Source organism: Phalangium opilio, unplaced genomic scaffold (assembly GCF_054372755.1).
Source record: "Phalangium opilio isolate 3A_F unplaced genomic scaffold, DU_Popi_V2 ptg000094l_1, whole genome shotgun sequence".
Taxonomy (NCBI): Eukaryota; Metazoa; Arthropoda; class Arachnida; order Opiliones; family Phalangiidae; genus Phalangium; species Phalangium opilio.
The window spans coordinates 648,266-665,846 of NW_028324199.1; the positions used below are offsets into that span (position 1 = coordinate 648,266).

Sequence of the window (17,581 nt, forward strand, 5' to 3'; positions counted from 1 at the left end):
CTCACTTCAAAAAAAAACACAGAATTTAACGTGGCACTAAACTTGAAGCCAGGGTTGTTGATTTTTTTGATTTTTTCAAAAAAATCAATAAAATCGATTTTTTTGATTTAAATCGGATTTTTATGATTTTTATTGATTTATTTGATTTTTTTGATTTATTTGATTTTTATTGAATTACTAGCTATTAATCACCCAAAAGAAAGTTTTAGAGCCAAAATAAACAAAAGCAAATTAAGGAACATTACATTTATTAAGCTATTCGATAATTTCTACAGAGTCATTCTGATTCTTATTGTTATTCAAATGCTTGTACAAAAAAACAAGTTTGGCCGCTCTTTCATTCCCTAGCCTATTTCGAAGCTTACTCTGTACCAAACCGAAAGTGCTGAAAATCCTTTCGGTACCAGCTGATGAGGCTATTGCAGTTAGTAGTTGCAATGCTGTTTCAAAAGCGTTTTTAGGAAGGTAATTTTTGTGCGCGACCCAAAAATCTACAGCTTTAATAGTCGTCACGACATTTTCCTTAAACATATATTGCTTAAATGGATCCAATTTTAGTTGGAACTTAACAACGTATTCATTGAAACCATGCAGATCATTTTCAGCAAAATCCATGGCCGACTGTCTCTCTTCATCAGTTAAATTACTATCATCGCATTTTGGGTCGATAATGTAGGACAAGAAATGAGCCGGAGTTAATGCCATGTCATACCGACTTCTAAACTTCTTCATTAGGTTTTTACACCCATTCATTGCAACAATTTCTAAACACTGAGACTCTAAATCTTTCCATATTTTTACAACATGAGAAATTGTACAATTATTGCTTTGAGCCTTATCTAGAGCTATGGAAATTGGTTTCAAAATTGACAGTAAATCTTCTGCGTTTCTTTTAATTCCCTGATTTTTAATTTTGCTAGCTATAACTGAATCTATTTCCCCTTTATTTTCTTCGCATATTTTAACCAGTTCAGGCCAGTTTTCTAAATAGACTTCCAAACACTTAGCCATAGAATTCCATCGAACTTCTATTGGTAATACTAATAATTTTAGGTTTTTCATTTTCATTTTTGATAAAGCGAAATGATTATTTCTAAAGTACTTAACCACCTGCAACACCTGTTTCGTTACACTAGGATTATTTAAGTCTTTAGCTAAAAGGTTCAAAATATGAGCTGAACATCCATAAGTAATAACATTAATGTTATTTAAAGGGTTGGAATCCATCAGCATTGATCTCATTTTACCCATATTTGCTGCATTGTCGGTGACTACGCTACGTACTCTGCCTTCATAATCGCGCTCGAATTCCTCTATCGCTTCTCTTGTGATTTCTTCTAAGTATTCACTGGTATGCGATTTTCCGGTGGTGTCGATAGACTTAATTAAAAACAACTCTCCATTACCAGTAGTGGCGGTTAAACATATTATAGGCTCGCTGTGCACATTTGACCATCCATCCAAACTAAGGCAGACAACTTGATCTTTAAGAGTCGATTTACAGTTCATCATTTCTTTCTCAAATGTTAAGTCCAGAAGGGGTCCAGCAATCTCCTGTCGACTGGGTGGAATATATCCAGGTCGTAGCTTATGTAAAGCTAATTTAATTTCAGGATGCTCAATCATTCTAAATGAAGTGTTTGTGGCAAAAATTCCCCGTGCCAACTGCTCATCAATGTCTCTTTTCTGTTTCAAAGTAGTTTTGACAAAATGCTGATCTATAGTTTTCTGAGGTTGACCAGGGGTAGTCTTTTCAATCTTTTGTCTTTTTACTGTAGGAACCACACTTATTACACTAGTCGAGGGAGTTTGAGCATTTGGTGGGTTTGGATTTTCAAGAAAACTTATGTCCACTGATCCAGGATTTTCATCATCGAATTGTTCATTAATGCTTTCATTCGCGTGACTTGTGGAAGCAGAAACTACAGCGCATTTCGCTTTATGATTTTTAAGACGAGTTACCAAGCCTTCCATTTCGATGCCACATTCTATGCATTTCGCTCTACATCCCCTCCTATCTGGATTTTCTATCCTAATAAAACTATGCCAAATAACATCGCGTTTTCTGCCGACTGACATGGTGAATTAATCACAGAAACCTTAACACTCGAAAAACTAATACAGACTTTACTTAGCCCTACCCCACCTATAAACTTAGTTTAAACTTTAACGTGTCCACTCCACCAAATTCCAAAACTAAAACTTTAAAGTATCCACAACAAGACTGGACAGACTGAACCTAAAACTAAAACAAAACGTGGCACAACACGATGCTCGATAGACAGAACCCGAAACTAAAACTTAAAAGTTACCATGTATATACGAGTGACGAAACCGAAATATGGCAAACTATGACTGTTTTTGATTTTTAATAATAGGCCTTTTCTAGTTAAGTTTCTTAAACAATTTGTTGGAATTTTAGAAAACATTTTTTGAAAAAAGAAAATATTTGATTTTAATCAGACGATTTTTTTAAAAAAATCGCTTGATTTAAATCATGATTTAAATCGGTGATTTTAATCAAACTGATTTAAATCAAACAACCCTGCTTGAAGCCACTGTATACCTTAACATAACCGTAACTGGCTACCGCATCATGTAAAAGAATACGCAAGTCCGGGTATTTCAAGATATCGTCAAAGTTATTTATGTTGCGATCAATGTGCACCGTCAATTTTGTCGCCAGGTTGGCCTTGAAGTTTTCTACCAAAAAAAAACAACCGACGAAATAGATCACAAATACAAACTTCTTGGTAGTTTCGCATTTGTTAGCTACGATAAAAGAAACCAGTCGTAGTCCGGGCAGAAATCTATTGGCATACGCAAACAGGAGATACCAAAGTTTCGAATTGACCAAGATGAGGAAAAGAGTAAAAAAAAATCCACATCTAAAGTCAAAAGAAAAAAAAACCTTGAATGAATAAATGGTTCGCTTCTGCTCGTTGATATACGAAAGGTGAAATTTTGGAAAACGGAGTTCTTATCATATTCATCCACCTGCTGACCAGTAAAAAAAATTGGAGAACAAACATGCTTGAGGACGAAAAACTTCGAGGACTCCGGTCAATGATATTCGGTTTTCGCCTTCGCGGAAATACGAGAGCATGTTGTGCTCTGTGTGCCAAAATAGGTGCGTGCAAGTTTCATTATGTTTTTCCATTGAATAAACGCAAGAAGTGTCAAGTCTTCGATACTCAATTTCAAGATCGAAGTTCTAAAACGAAACAAAAAATGAATACCACTTTACACAAGCGATTTCTGTAGGAAAACATTACCTGCTTGCAATTTCTTTCCCTCACAGGAATGAACGTAATATTTACCCTGAAATAGAGAAAAACAAAATTTATGTCCATTGGCAAAATTATTTATGTAAACACTGGAAACAATATACCTCCCTTTCGGAAACAAGAGGAATTCATGGAAAAGTTTGTCTGCCTGATGATAATTATTGAAGTTGTATGTTTTCGTAGCATTATTGTACTGGTTCTAAGGAAACAAATGAATTATAGTATATTGTAACATATGTTTTATTTCTTGTGATCAAGCCTATCTGTTTAGTAGCTGACATGATTAGCAATGAGAAAATAAGGTAAGAAATTGCTACATCATTGATGTAGGTGACACTTGTTTAGGCGGTTTTCTCAGGTCGTTCTAGATTCTATCGGTGGAATGACTATAGGGGTTTGCTATCACTTTCCCCCTGAGAACACTACGTGTTTATGTGTCAAATACTGGAGTCGAAAATACGTTTATGCGTGAAGTTTTACACTCGTTAACACTATTGAAGGAATGCAATTAGAATTAAAGAGCAACTTTAACTGGAATCCTTATATCACGACGTCTAATTGAGCACTATTAAATCTAGTTCACGGGTACAAAATTATTTATTTATTGCTGAACAAACAATAATCTTTATAGCTGCGAACAATCCATAATCTTGCAAAATGTGAACGAACAATCTTTAAAGTTGTGATCAATAATTATTTTCAAAATTGTAGACAAACAATTATCTTTAAAGTTGTAAAAAAATCACAAACACAACTTTTATGTATTGTGCAAAGACAAACTAAACAACTTGTGTAAACTGTCTCTTCCCTTAGCCGTTGCGGAGAGAGTGTTACTGCGTTGACGTGTGCCGTTAATTAAAAACATAACTCGTGATTAATTACTTAAAATGGTTTATTGTCAAAGTATGACTAGTCAGGATTAAATAGGCGCGTTGTTACATAGAAACGTATTCAGGACTCGAACATTCCAATCTAATTATCAAGTACAAAATTACAACTAACGAAATCTCTTATCAGTAGATCAATATATTTTTTTGTGATAACACTAACGATTATTTTTGCCTACTTTTACGTTTTCTAAAAAATGGTCTAAAGGTTTACTTTTTATAATCAACGCTACTTATTTTCTAGCTTACACTTGAGTAAATTAAATAGCAATAAAATTTTCATTAAAGTTGTAGCATCCATGAAGTTGGCTATTTTATATATATCATACGTTTTGAAAGAAAAAATTTTTTAGTTAAACAAACCGTATTTAAAATGACTCATAATAAAGTTCATATGTAAAGTACAGTGTCAGTGCTAATTATGCAAACGCCACACCCTTCTATATCTAAGCTCAGTGTCATTCATGGGCACGTGTACAGGCCTGGAATAGGGCTTTCTTTATCTCATTTAGAGGATAAAACGACTGCTTTGCAGTTTTGGATAAGATTTTGGCCATTGAAGATTCCTTTTTTTATAATTGTAACTGCTAATATTGTGCAATACACTCCAAATTTAAATGCATATCATGTTGAATTTGACAATGATAAGGCTGTACTACAAAGAAATAACCTTGATTATCCTTGGCCCCTTTCCTTTAGGAGGGTTAAGGAAAGTTTATATGTAGTAAACAAAGCTCTAGCTATTTGCAAACAGTATAAACCTATATACAATTCTTATCTACTTCTATTATTTTTAAACTTAATTGATACAACTACCCAAAATATTTAAATAATATATAACAACTTTATAATAAAACGAAAATTGTATATACTACTTTTTCAAAATTTAAATTAGGTAGTAGAGGTATTTATAGAGGAAGGTGTAAAGATTGTGTTGGAGAATGTGATAGTTACGAAAGACTAAATAATGAATGCAATATGTGCAATTACTGCGGATGTTCTCCAATTAAGCATGAAAGATGTGAGTTTTTATTTTCTACTTTATTCATTTTCAATCGTTGATATTTTATCAAACAAGCAAAGAAGTTGTTTATCCAACTTCAGATGAAAGTGTAAAATTAGACGATTTTGAAAATCAAACGGAAATATTGAGCGCCAAAGGGGCCACTGCAAACGGTACTATTATGAAATGCGAGGCATAACCCTCATCAAATTAATAAACCTAGCTTAACTTTTTACAGAAAGCGAATAATATTCAACTGAAGTACTGAATATGCAAGGTGGACTCCTATCGTCGGATCTTCCAGTTTTTTCAACTTTAACTAAATCGGCTCTTCCAAAAAGGGTTTTGGACAACATTCATTGGAGAATGCGCCCTTTTTTATGTTAACGACCCAAAAATGTATTGGCAAATGGCTTACGCTAAGCTGGGAATGTCTATGACGGAAAAATATCCGAAACTAAAAATGGGAGGCGTAACACTCTGGGCAAGTAATTTTTAGTTAAAATATATTATTTGTTTTTCTCTTCTTTCTGACTTTTGAAAAATAAAAAATAAAATATTTCACGCTATTAATTCTTTCTCATTGTAGCGAGAATTCACAAAATGTTTAAGCCAACGAATCAGAAAGGAAGGAGCGAAGCAACGAAAGGGAGTAGATGAAACTTCGACCAAAAAGTTTAGAGGATTTACTGGAATAGCTAACATTTCAGTAGCTGATTTAAAGGAAAGTTCGTCAAGTGAAATCTCAACAAGCGGCTCCAAAAGTACGGCTTCAAGATCTAACGCCAGAGCCAAGATCAAAATTCATAAGAAAATAAAACAGCAAAACTGAGGAAATATAAGTTATGTTTTATAAAAAAATTTCTGGAATAGTTTTTCAAGGGACAACTTTAAAGGTCCAATATTAAAGGACGAGGAATATGAAGAAATGGTACAGAAGTTGAAAAAAGAGTGGAAAAATAAGCAAAATATGAGCAGTCTTCGCGACTTGAAAGCCGACAGTTCCTACGGCTTTCCCTACTCCTATACTGTGGACAGGACGCCAGAAACACGCCAAAAGCATAAGGAGCTCCGTTCCCAGTTAAAGCTCCTCCGTGACCAAGGCCGTGGGAATCTAGTTATCCAGGTCCACTCGTAATGCCCTTTCTGAAGAAATTCCTCGGATGTCTGGGTGCATTCTCCCCAGTTTACACCCGTGTCTACAATTTTGGTGCTCTTCCATCTCAAGCCCAGTCTTCTCCATTTCCTTGTGCCAACTCCTTTTTTCCGGGCTCATCAATACCTCCGCCGTTCCCTCTCCCTGCCTACCCATCTGGGCCGCCGCTCCCGTCGAACTACCTCGCTCACTCGAATCGCTACTCCGCATCCACGTATCACGGTGTTCCTAACTTCAACCCACTTCATCACCAAGGAAAAAACTATTGATTGCTCCTACATAATCTGTCCATCCCCATTCTGCTACTGTGCCATCGTCCTCCGGTTCACTAGACATTCTCGATGGTACTACACCCTCCTATATCCCGCGCCCCTCTATGTACCTAAACTGTCTCATTACGTCCGTGACAATCATTAATCCACCTAACTTCAATGTCCTCCCCCCTTGTGAAGAATCTACGGGCCTCCTTATCAACGCTCGGAGCTTATGTGGTATTGTGAAATTTACGGAATTCAATATGTTGGTTACGCAAACCAAACCTATTTTCGCAGCTATTACCGAAACCTGGTGGGTTCATGACCATTCTAATAGTGAATACTTCATCCACCGTTACAACAATTTCCGATGTGATCGGATTACCTCGTCAGGAGGTGGAGTCGCGCTTTACTTACTAGATTCCCTAACCACTTGCCAATTAGACCTATCCACCTTCAACTACGCTCCAAATTGTGTAAATTATGATAGCCTAGACATTCTAACTGTATTACTGACACTTCCCCATATGTTAGTTACAATCAGTGTAATATATCGTTCTCCGTCCTATGACAATGACGGCCGTCTCCGAGATTTCTTAATACACATTACCCATTACTGTGAAACCCACAACATCACCCTCCTATTACTGGGTGATTTTAACTACCCCAAAATTGATTGGAAATCGAATGCCACCCTACCTTGCGCCGGCCCTCATGTTCGTGCATATTTGGAAACTACAACCCACTTAGATTTAACCCAATTTGTATCTTTTACCACACACAATGGAGGCCTTTCTGCCGACGATATTTTATTAGACCTCATTCTCTGTACAGACCCTAATTTCATATACAATCCCACTGCCAACCCGCCGTTTGGATCTAGTGATCACAACATTGTTGCGTTTATTACTAATCTGTCTAATATTCATTACCTGCAACGTCCCGTTCGTAATTTTTTTCGTTGTGACAAACCCTCGTTCTTAGCATTCCTAGAGACCGTTAATTGGGACTTACTACTTACTTCACACAACCTAGTTTCCCTTTGGAGTGCCTTCCATTCTGTTGTGCAGTCTTGTATTGAGGCCTTTGTGCCCTTCCGTACCTTTTTTAAGTCTTCAAAACCATGCCCTCGCACTAAGCGTTCGCGCCACTTTAAGGTTAACGCCTGGCGTCGCCTTCGAAAGTCCAAATCTCAATGTGCCTCTCCCCTTATCGTAGCTACCGTCTCGCTGAATACGGTAAGGCCCGTAATGCATTAACCAACCACATACGTAACACAAACCGGAGGAAGGAAGCTACTCTTGTCTCCCAAAGAGCCTCTTACCCTAAATCCTTTGACGCTAACATAAATAAGTTCCGAAAATTTAGATTTCCTCCCCTCCAACTACGTAAGTCCTCTGGTACCTTTACCCACTCTGCCACTGACAACGCCACCTTACTCAATGATTGTTTTGCTTCTACTGTTTCTGCTCCCAAGGTACCACCATTTCTACCCCCTCAAGATTCTCCAACTTTATTGCGTCTTACCCAATTTGATTCATCCCAGCCCGCTCTATGTAGAATTCTTCTCTCTCAAAACCATCAAATTTCCTGGCACCGATGGTCTACACCCTTACATTCTTGGCACCTTCGCTGTACAACTCTGTCCCCCACTTGAACGTATAATATCTGCCACCTTCTCTACCGGTATCTTACCTGGTCTTTGGAAGGAGGCGAATATTACACCTATCTACAAAAAGGGTCTTAAAACAGAAGCCTCTAATTATCGCCCCATTAGCTCCCTCAACCAAGAAGCCAAAAATGTAGAGATCTTTGTGCATACCCAATTATAATAATACCTCAATAGTGTAAATTTCTTCTCTCCAGCTCAGCATGGATTCCTGTGCAAACATTCATGTTTAACCAACTTACTCGTAGCCACCAATCAATGGACTGCTTGGTTAGATGAAGGCTTTGGCGTTGATGTCGTCTACCTCGACCTCGCTAAAGCCTTCGATAGTTTCCCCCACGATAAATTACTACATGCTCTTTATCTAGCCGAAGTTACTGACCAGGCTCTGAAATGGTTATCCCACTATTTGGCTGACCGCCGCCAAAGAGTTGTCACACAGGGTCAGCACTCTCCCTGGGCCCCCATTGAGAAAGGTGTCCCCCAGGGTTCAGTTTTAGGTCCATTACTTTTTAATGTATTTATCAACTCCCTCCCTAGTGTTGTTAAATTTTCGCACGTTTTGCTCTTTGCGGATGACACGAAGCTATCATCCCGTATAAAATTCGCATCTAACTCTATAAACCTTCAAACTAACCTGGATTCCATAGAAGCTTGGGCCTCTGACCATGGCCTCAGCTTCAATATTATTAAATGCGCTGTACTTCACCTAGGATCCTCTAACCCGCGGCATACTTATCGTCTCTACGGTCAACCCATTCGTGCTACCCTGTCTGAATCTGACCTAGGCGTTACGATGGACCCAACCGTTAAATTTACCTCCCACACTAATAAAGTCTCTAAAAGGATTTAATCCCTATCAGGTTTAATTAGACGTAATTTTAACAACCGTTCCCCAGCCCTCATTAAATACTCAACAACGCATTGGCCCTGCCTATTTTAGACTATGCCTCCCCTATTTGGACACCATCTTTCTCCCTTAGTATTACTGCCCTGCAGAAAGACCATAACAAATTTACGAAACTAACCCAAAAATTAGACAAACTCCCTGCTTCTTCTCTATTAGAAAAACTTAAAATTGATCCCGCCATTATTCGCCACAAAATTAACAATCTATATTTACTTCATGACTTCTTTAACAACAAATTGGCACTTAACGTCGAAACTTATTTCCATCCTGCACCCACTCCCTCAAACTCTCAAAACCACGCGCCCTGACGTCTATCCGCCAACATCATTTCACCCACACTGTCATCTCAGATTGGAACGCACTCCCTGAATCTATTATTTCCTTCTCAGATAAATCTAAATTTCGCGTTATCGGCCCACTTCAATAATACCCCAAATTGACCTGAAGTCATATCGTTTTTATTTTGTTATTTATCTTTTTTTTCTAATGTATCACTATATCGTTACTCTCTCTTGGCTGTACTAACCAAGCTCTAATGGCTTACCTGTACCTAACTGGTAAATAAATAAATAAATAAATAAAATATGGAAAACTTCAGGGTACCTAACATTAGACCTTAAATTAACGGCCTCGTTTAGTAGATATCGAAATGATTGATAAAAAAATTATAATTTCTCTAATTACGATTGAAATCCAATTAATTGACTCAAAAATTAAAGAGAGCAGCCGCTCCATTCTTTAAAGTCACGTGAAAAACTCGCACACACGCCGTTATTGGCCAAATGGCTAGCGATAAGGAAAGTTAGATTTCTATACTGCAGAAGACGATATTTATTGATATATTGAAGGGTTGACTTTCAGCATAGCCCACTCGATCACGCGCATCACGACGTAAGCTGCTCGCGCTATAGAAGCCCGTTAAATCGGCCAAAACTTGCCACTTTTGGATTCTAGGAGGGAAATTCGAAGTCAGCGAAAACTAACATTAAGTTCTATGGGAGGAGTTAGGTTTTTTGGTCAGATCCTCTGTCCTATTGATCGAAATGAGCTGAAATTTTAATTAGACGTGTCTTTTGACGTGTTTTAATATTCTAAAAGCGATTCAAGCTTCTAGAGTGGATAGGTTGTTTTAAAAAAATTATTTTTATAGCCAAAATGATGGGTTCAGTGCTAAGACTGAATATATCTTCAGATCTAGTGGTCCAAATGCCCTGAAATTTTAATGAGGGGTATGTTACAATCTATTATATTATATTAAAAAGGATTCAAGCTTTAATAGTGGATAATTATTTTAATAAAAATTTAGTTCCAATGTCATAATTTTAAACTAAGTACTTAATGCACTATATCTTTGGATCTAATGGCCCAAATGTCCCGAAAATTTAATTAGAGGTATGATACAATCGATTATATTTAAAAAAAATTAATATCCTATGTCACAATTGTAAATTAAGTACTTACAACCTTTTTCCGCGATATAAAAACCAGCCCCATTCTACTTGTCCAAAATTTGCCTTTTGGGGATTAATAGATTATAAATCATAGACCTCTTGAACCAATTTTCCATGATTTGTAAACATGCAGTGGGGCAGATGTCTCGAAAACACTTGGCGATTTTTAATTGTTATCCTTACTCGTTGGGCGGGGCATTTAAAAGATTAATCGATTAAAATATAAAGTATATCGTCAAAATAAGAAAAGTTGACAAATGCTAAAACAAAGCTTCAAAACTAAGATCAAGCACCACACAAGAAGCTTCAGAATGTCATTGAACAAGCAGAGGATCGCTGCGAGGAAGCTTTTTCTTCTTGGACCTCCCTGACAATTAATTATAATTTAAAACTATCTCTCCTCTAAATCTTTGTTTTTTACCAACTGCAACTGGTATTATGATACTTTTCACCAACCCTTTTCAGTTAGTTAGGGTAGAATTTGAAGTCTGTAGCGCATTTTCCTGTTTTTTTTAAAGAAAACTCTTGAGCAGACGACGCGTAAAAGATAAAGTCAAAAAAGATTGGTGGTATTCGAACTTTCCTCCGTTTAGAGCAGCCAATCTTACTTCAAAGCAATTACAGCACTAAAAGTAGTTTTCTGGTAGGGAAATTGTGGTCCCACAGGGAAAGTTAAAGAGCTGGGTAGAGGATTTACTTTTTTTTGCAGTCTGGCATCACTGACTCTGTAGTTTTTGGTCGCCGGTTTTTCGATTAACAAGAATCCGAGTAAACAACCTTCAATTGCAATAAAAATGCCTCTTAAAAAATTAGTCGGAGTGAAAAATCAATTCGCCCAATGTGGTCTTACATTGAAAGAGGTTTCTTTCAAGTGCACTCAAGTGAAAAGTGAAGATATAGGTCTGTTATCTACTAAGCCTTGTACACACCCTATCGTATTTGGGCCTAGCCCCAATGAAACGCATAGAGAAAATGAAAAAGTGACTGCTTTACTAAAGAATACGCAGAGTCAGACTGACATAACCTGTACTGACAGAAGCGTGTTAAACCTAAGTGTGAAAAATTCCATATTTCTAGTGATAATGCCACATTAGAATCCAGTCAGCTCTTTTTGAACATCAGTGGTTAATTTAGTGACTTCGAGAAACCTAGCGACAGTTTTAAACGAAAATTGGTTCCCTGTAATGAAGGTGATAATCATTGAATTCTAATTATGGATATGAAAAATTGAATTCCAATTATGGGTAAGAAGAATTGAATTCCAATTATGGGATAGCTTATAGGAAAAAAGCTTTTAAATTTCCCCTATAAGCCCTACTTCAAAGGTAGGCGAGTGGAGTTATTCCCACTCATCTGAGCGCCATCCATTCAAAATATTCGAACTTTAGGTCGGTTTTCCTCCACCTTAAAGAATCATCCCAAACTTAATATTTTTAATACTAAATTAAACTATGAGAAATATCTTGCGAAATTTTGATGCTTTTAGAAGTTGTGTAGCTATAAAATTCAGTTTTATTTCGAACTTCCAAGAGCATCTTTTGAGAGTAAACAAAGTTATGCTTAAATTTATTCCTCCCATTGATGTCTTATCGGTTCGGATTGGATCGAAAAGTTAAGACACCCAATGCGTGAACTTTGAGGAATAGGATTAAAATTGACGTTGAGTTTCGAGTTCTCTATGGACCTCTCTAGAGAGGCCTTAACGATTTAGCGTGATCCGTGAAAACAGTTAAATAGTTTTAGGTCCTTTAATAGAACCTAGGGACCCGACCCCGACTTAATGGCCGTAGTTTGACGATTGATCACGAAATAGCTTCCATTTTCGTGCATATTCTCGTTTTATGAGGCTAGAGACAAATCAGCTTCAGTATGGATAAAAGCTAGCAATTATTAATGCTATTATTGAGGTACAACGAGAGAATAGTGTTTAATTGTCTACCGAGTTGTTAATACAACTTTCAATAACGTTTGAATAAATACTTTTTAGTTTTAATGCCCGCTAGTGCTTATCAAAAATGAAAATGGTTCCACTTCTAATCAGGTTAATGAGTCGGTAGATAGTTCTCCTTTCGATAGACTCAGAGAGGAAATATTTTGGTTTAGGGAAACAAGGCAATTTGAAATGTTTTGTTTTCCTCTACTAAGTAATGTTTTGAAAATCCGTCGAGGACTCTTGTGTTTTAAACTGATCGTTACAAAGGCTTAATTTTCATTAAAAATTTCAAAAATCAAAATCTTAGATTTATGAAATTGTTCCCACATTAAAGCAAAGTTGTGATGTCGCATTTTTTATTTATTTAGCTGTGTTTCGAAGACTTGCCCATATGTAATTGTATATGGTAACATGTTCAAAAACCAAATCCATATAGGATATAGCAAACTAGTATACAATATATGTTCAACAAATTGTTTGAAACGTATGAACATAATTTTGTTAAGAAGGTTTTAAGAATGTTTCAATGCGAATAGGGCGAGACGCCACGGTCAGGATGTGATTATTAAGTTTGCAGTATGATTTTATTAATATGAGAGTTAATAGTCGTAAGCAGATGAGGTAGGGGGTAAAGACTTCACCGGCTGACACAGGAAAGTCAGCATCTATAGGGTAGGACGTCCCAGCTGGGACGCTCTGAACCCTAAATGCATCAGTGTTACATGTTATATTTGTCAAATTAAATTCAAGTCAGATAATTTTGAAAGTAAAATTTAAAGTTTTAAAAATTTCACTAAAATTTAACATTTGAAATTTTAAGTTTTACACATTTCAAAATAATTTAACAGTTAAAGCTTAATTATTCATAAGCTATGTTTTTAGGGGATTTAAACTAGAATTTTCAACTTAAATCTGAGATGGTTTGGAATTTTTTAAGCCCGCTTAGTTTTTCTAGTCCCCTCATAAATCTTCCTAATAATATTGGGGCTCAAAAAAACCTAACCTGACCTGACCTAAAGCTTTGTCCACACTGAACTCGCGCTCGCGGGTTCGCGCCTTCGTCTATTCACATCTTCGCAACAGATCCCGAAAAACATTTTCACTTCTGTTCTGATACACGCAAAAATTTTGCTTTTCCTATTCTGAGAGCCAATTAAGTTTGAGTAATCATTACGCCATCTGCCCTTCTCCATGGACGCTGTCCAAAGAGAAAAACGAAACTAATCGCCCCAGCCTTCCTCTCGCCTGTGATTGGTGCTTTTCTTGCGAAGGCGCGAAATTCTTGGCCTAGTCGCGAGAAATTTGTATGTTCGCGAGGTGAGGACGCAAAGTAACGAAAATCCAATGTGGACAGTAGCGCGATCTTTCAAATTAGCAAAGCGAAGGTGCGAACTCGCAAAATGTGTCAGTCTGGAAGGCCTTAATACAAATGGGTTCAAATCGCAAGAATTATAGAGTTCAAACATTAACGAAACCAACTTGGTTGGTGGTGCAACATATGAGCATAGAATAACGTTTTGTTATTTTAAGGAGTAACATACGTCTCCTTTGAGTAAAAAGACTCAAAAATAAATCATCCTTATTTGATCTCTTTAGTGATTATCACTTAAAATGCCAATTTATGAGATTCATTTGTTATGAGATACTCAAACTGTAACGTGCAAAATAGTTTGGATAATAATTCCAGTCTTTGATAATCTAACTTTATAATGTTCCGACTTCTTAAAACGTTTATTTAGTGTCCCGAAGCTTTAAGCAATTGTCTAATAGACCATATAAATAATTTTTGTTTCTCTTCCACTTCTTCCATTTCCAAATTCGGTGTGTCTGTCATAGATTACAGCCATCCGGTTGTTATCGACACATCTTTAATGTACATACAGTAGATTAAGTCTTCGTCATGGATCCTAGATCTTCAATGAAAGTCTTAGTGTTAATGGTAAGTACTCTGTACAAGATTGTGCAATTTATGTAGATTCAGTAGTGTTAAAAGAAAAGCTTGGTTATTTTTCCATTGTCTGCGTCATTATATGTTCATTCGAACTCAAAAATTATCCACAGAATTTGCATGTTAAATCATACATTTATTGTTAAAATTTACAGTGATGTGTATTCTGTCTTCAAAGGGTGAAAGAAATGGAATATAATAATATTTAATCAATGAGGCTCATTAAAGAACAAAACAAGTGAAGTAAAAAAATTACGTATTAGGTAGGTGTGGTTGGGGGTGGGGAGGGCGTGCCCTTTCCGTATGAAAATGAATCTCTCATTCTAGCTAACTTACCCGTATTCCCCATTCCCACTCGCTAACCCCAAAAACCATTCGAAACGTCCTTTCGTCAAATAAAACATAAACTTAAAGGTTACCGCAATCTAACCGGGTGAATAATTTGACCATGACTATAATGTTTAACCTTTTCTCTCTCTATTTTCGCTCTATAATTAATAACTCTCTTTACTTTTGTTAACAAACTTTATTCAGCTTAAAACATTACTCTCTCTCCCTCCCAGGATCGAGTCCAAGACTGTCGTTCGCCTGATCCCGATTCCCCCTCCCTCTTTTGTTTACATGAATCGGTTCAGTTCAGTTCTACATTATTATATCCGGTGCCAGATCCCAGAATCCCACAATGAAAATCTTAATTCTTTCCCAATACTACTAAGAGTCGATTACGTAACCACACCTAACAAAAATCTTCAGTTCTAATTTAACGTTTTATTTCAAACGTACACGATAACGACCGAGCTACAGATATTTTCGATTTCTCTAACGTCATCAGAATTAAAGGGCCTTTTTAACTTTGCGGTTCTCAAAATGTTTAAAATTTTCAAATTACGAAATGTACCTTATGAAGCAAAATGTTTCACAAATCCAATGTTTTAAGGCTAATAAAACTTAATTATAATAATAAAAATAAAATTTTCGGCAAATGAAACGCTGTGAACAAAGAAGAGTAAGTAATTTTCCAAATAATTCATGTTTTTAAAGCTGTAAGTTTCAGTCTGTTACTTCAATCAATTAAGTTTGTGTTTTTTAGCCATATTTTTTCTTAGCTTTGGATACAATGAAAGTTTTTATTAATATATACCCATTCAATCTTAATTTTGTTCAAAAAAAATTGTTTTAAAAAAGGCGCTCATTTTGAGTATAATTAATTTATATACTAATTCGTTTGTAATATTGATAGTTTGTTTCTACTTAGAGGGTTATCTCCGGAGCTACTGCATCGATTCTTAAAATTCGTTTCATTAATTAAAAGCTTCACTTTGAATATATATGTTTTTCATAAAAAACATGGTTTTAATGAGAAATCTATATATTTGTAAATCAAAGTTGGACAAATAGCACTGATGGTCTTCTTTTTCGGCGTTCACTCACCAAATCTTTGGATATACGTAAAAATAATATGGTACTTTCCCGTAGGACCGAATTCCTATTCGACCGAACGAAGAAATAGACAAGTTTTATTAAAAATAGTCAGTTGGCGGGTTTCATTTCAATTTTTTTCTTTTTAATGGAAAAGGTGAAGGGTGCATCAACTTGGTAGGGTAATGGACATGGTAATAGACAAAGGTGTGAAAGGTTCCTGGTTCGAAACTACGAGCGGTTATGGTAGTATATATAATTTATTCGATTTATTACTTATAATGTCATTTACAGTCGGTCATTTCTATAGAAAAATTGTTTGAAATTATAATGAAGGAGAAAAATTACGAAGTCAAAAAAATGGTCTTGTAATAAGCACTGAAATTTTTAAATATTTTTATTTTCATTGGGTTCCTAGCATAATAAACGCGGGCCTTTTCCATAAAAATATATATCTAAATATATATATATATATATATATAAGATACTTGAGTAATAATCATCTGAATTTCCAAAATATTGCTTGTTTTATAGGTCAGGTCAGGTAAAGTTTGGTTTAGTTGGGCTAGGTTGGGTTAGTTTTGGGTTTGGTGTCTTATATACATATAAACTTATATTTAACAAGTTGGGAAATCAAAGTAAACCTGTCCGAGTCGAGACGAAATTATGAGGTTTTTCTTATATAATTAAATAAATATAATTGATATTAATTAATTTAATCGTTATTAATATACGTTAATTCTAGTTAAATCGTTTTAAAAAACTTTGTTCCTAAAATCATTTGGGTATTGTTGACGTTTGAATTCAAGCGTATGCCTCTTTAACAATTTCTGGAAATTTAGGGTATAGAAGGCGATTGATTAAGAGTAAGTGATGAGAAAACCCGCAATTACGTAAATCTTTGGTGGGTGGCCTGCAATTAGGAAGCTAGACGCTTCTCGTAACCCGAGCCGATCGCCGCGTACTTCTCACTCCAAACGATGGGAGTAGAAGCCCAAAATTACTTTCTGGTGACAGACACACAAGGAGACACATCAAGTGAATAACCTCTCCGTGACATCCTCATCACTCAGAGAGGTAACAACTGCGATCGCGGTGACGTATACGCGCACACACACACACACACAGACAGATACGTCCAGTGTAATACCTCTCCATGACGTCATCGTCACTCGGAGAGGTAAAAATCTTAATATGTATAAAACAAGTCGTGTGACTTCGAAAATAAACCTGAAAATAATGATTTTAAATAAGATTGTCTAGCCCATAATTAAGCCACATCGTTAACGTACTCTCGCTATACCTACTTCAATAAATTTTCTTTTTCATTTCTTATATTAAAGTAACGAATTAGAAAAAAGGGTTTTGTACTAAGTTAACATATACCAAATTAACATACCCTCGCGGCCCCCAAAAATAAGGAATCGTGCTGGAAAACCTTTTTTACCCACATCCTATCATGTACATGTACATCTACGATGAGGGTCTTAGATTCACCTGCACTGTTGTTGTTGGCGTAGTGAAAGACTTCCACCTTTGGGAGAATACGATTTTTCGATCATCATTGAAGGGATAGTGAATTGGAGAGGATTGTGTTGAGGTGATATTTTTTGGTTCGTGTATTTTAAAGTAAAAGGGATTTAAATAGAAAGGTTAAGCATAAC

The 17,581-nt window shown here is 36.1% G+C and overlaps 2 protein-coding genes across 2 annotated transcripts; one reads left to right on the plus strand and one right to left on the minus strand.

Moving 5' to 3' along the window:
• Nucleotides 1–255: 255 nt before the first annotated feature.
• On the minus strand, nt 256–2,079 carry LOC149637822 (uncharacterized). Its single transcript, XM_089850732.1, has one exon. It carries the CDS (start codon nt 2,077–2,079, stop codon nt 256–258), a length of 1,824 nt encoding a protein of 607 aa, XP_089706858.1.
• A 4,026-nt stretch (nt 2,080–6,105) lies between these two features.
• On the plus strand, nt 6,106–9,109 carry LOC149637823 (uncharacterized). The gene is made up of 5 exons (XM_089850733.1): nt 6,106–6,283; nt 6,885–7,825; nt 7,956–7,975; nt 8,065–8,389; nt 8,459–9,109. The coding sequence occupies exons 1-5, from the start codon at nt 6,106–6,108 to the stop codon at nt 9,107–9,109; spliced, it is 2,115 nt and encodes a 704-aa protein (XP_089706859.1).
• Nucleotides 9,110–17,581: the final 8,472 nt, after the last annotated feature.

Coding starts and splice junctions, on each gene's coding strand:
- LOC149637822 (XM_089850732.1), bottom strand. CDS start 2,079: ATGTCAGTCGGCAGAAAACGCGATGTTATTTGGCATAGTTTTATTAGG.
- LOC149637823 (XM_089850733.1), top strand. CDS start 6,106: ATGGTACAGAAGTTGAAAAAAGAGTGGAAAAATAAGCAAAATATGAGC. Junction 7,976..8,064: donor ATTTCCTCCCCTCCAACTAC/GTAAGTCCTCTG, acceptor TCTGCTCCCAAG/GTACCACCATTTCTACCCCC. Junction 8,390..8,458: donor TCAACCAAGAAGCCAAAAAT/GTAGAGATCTTT, acceptor TCTCCAGCTCAG/CATGGATTCCTGTGCAAACA.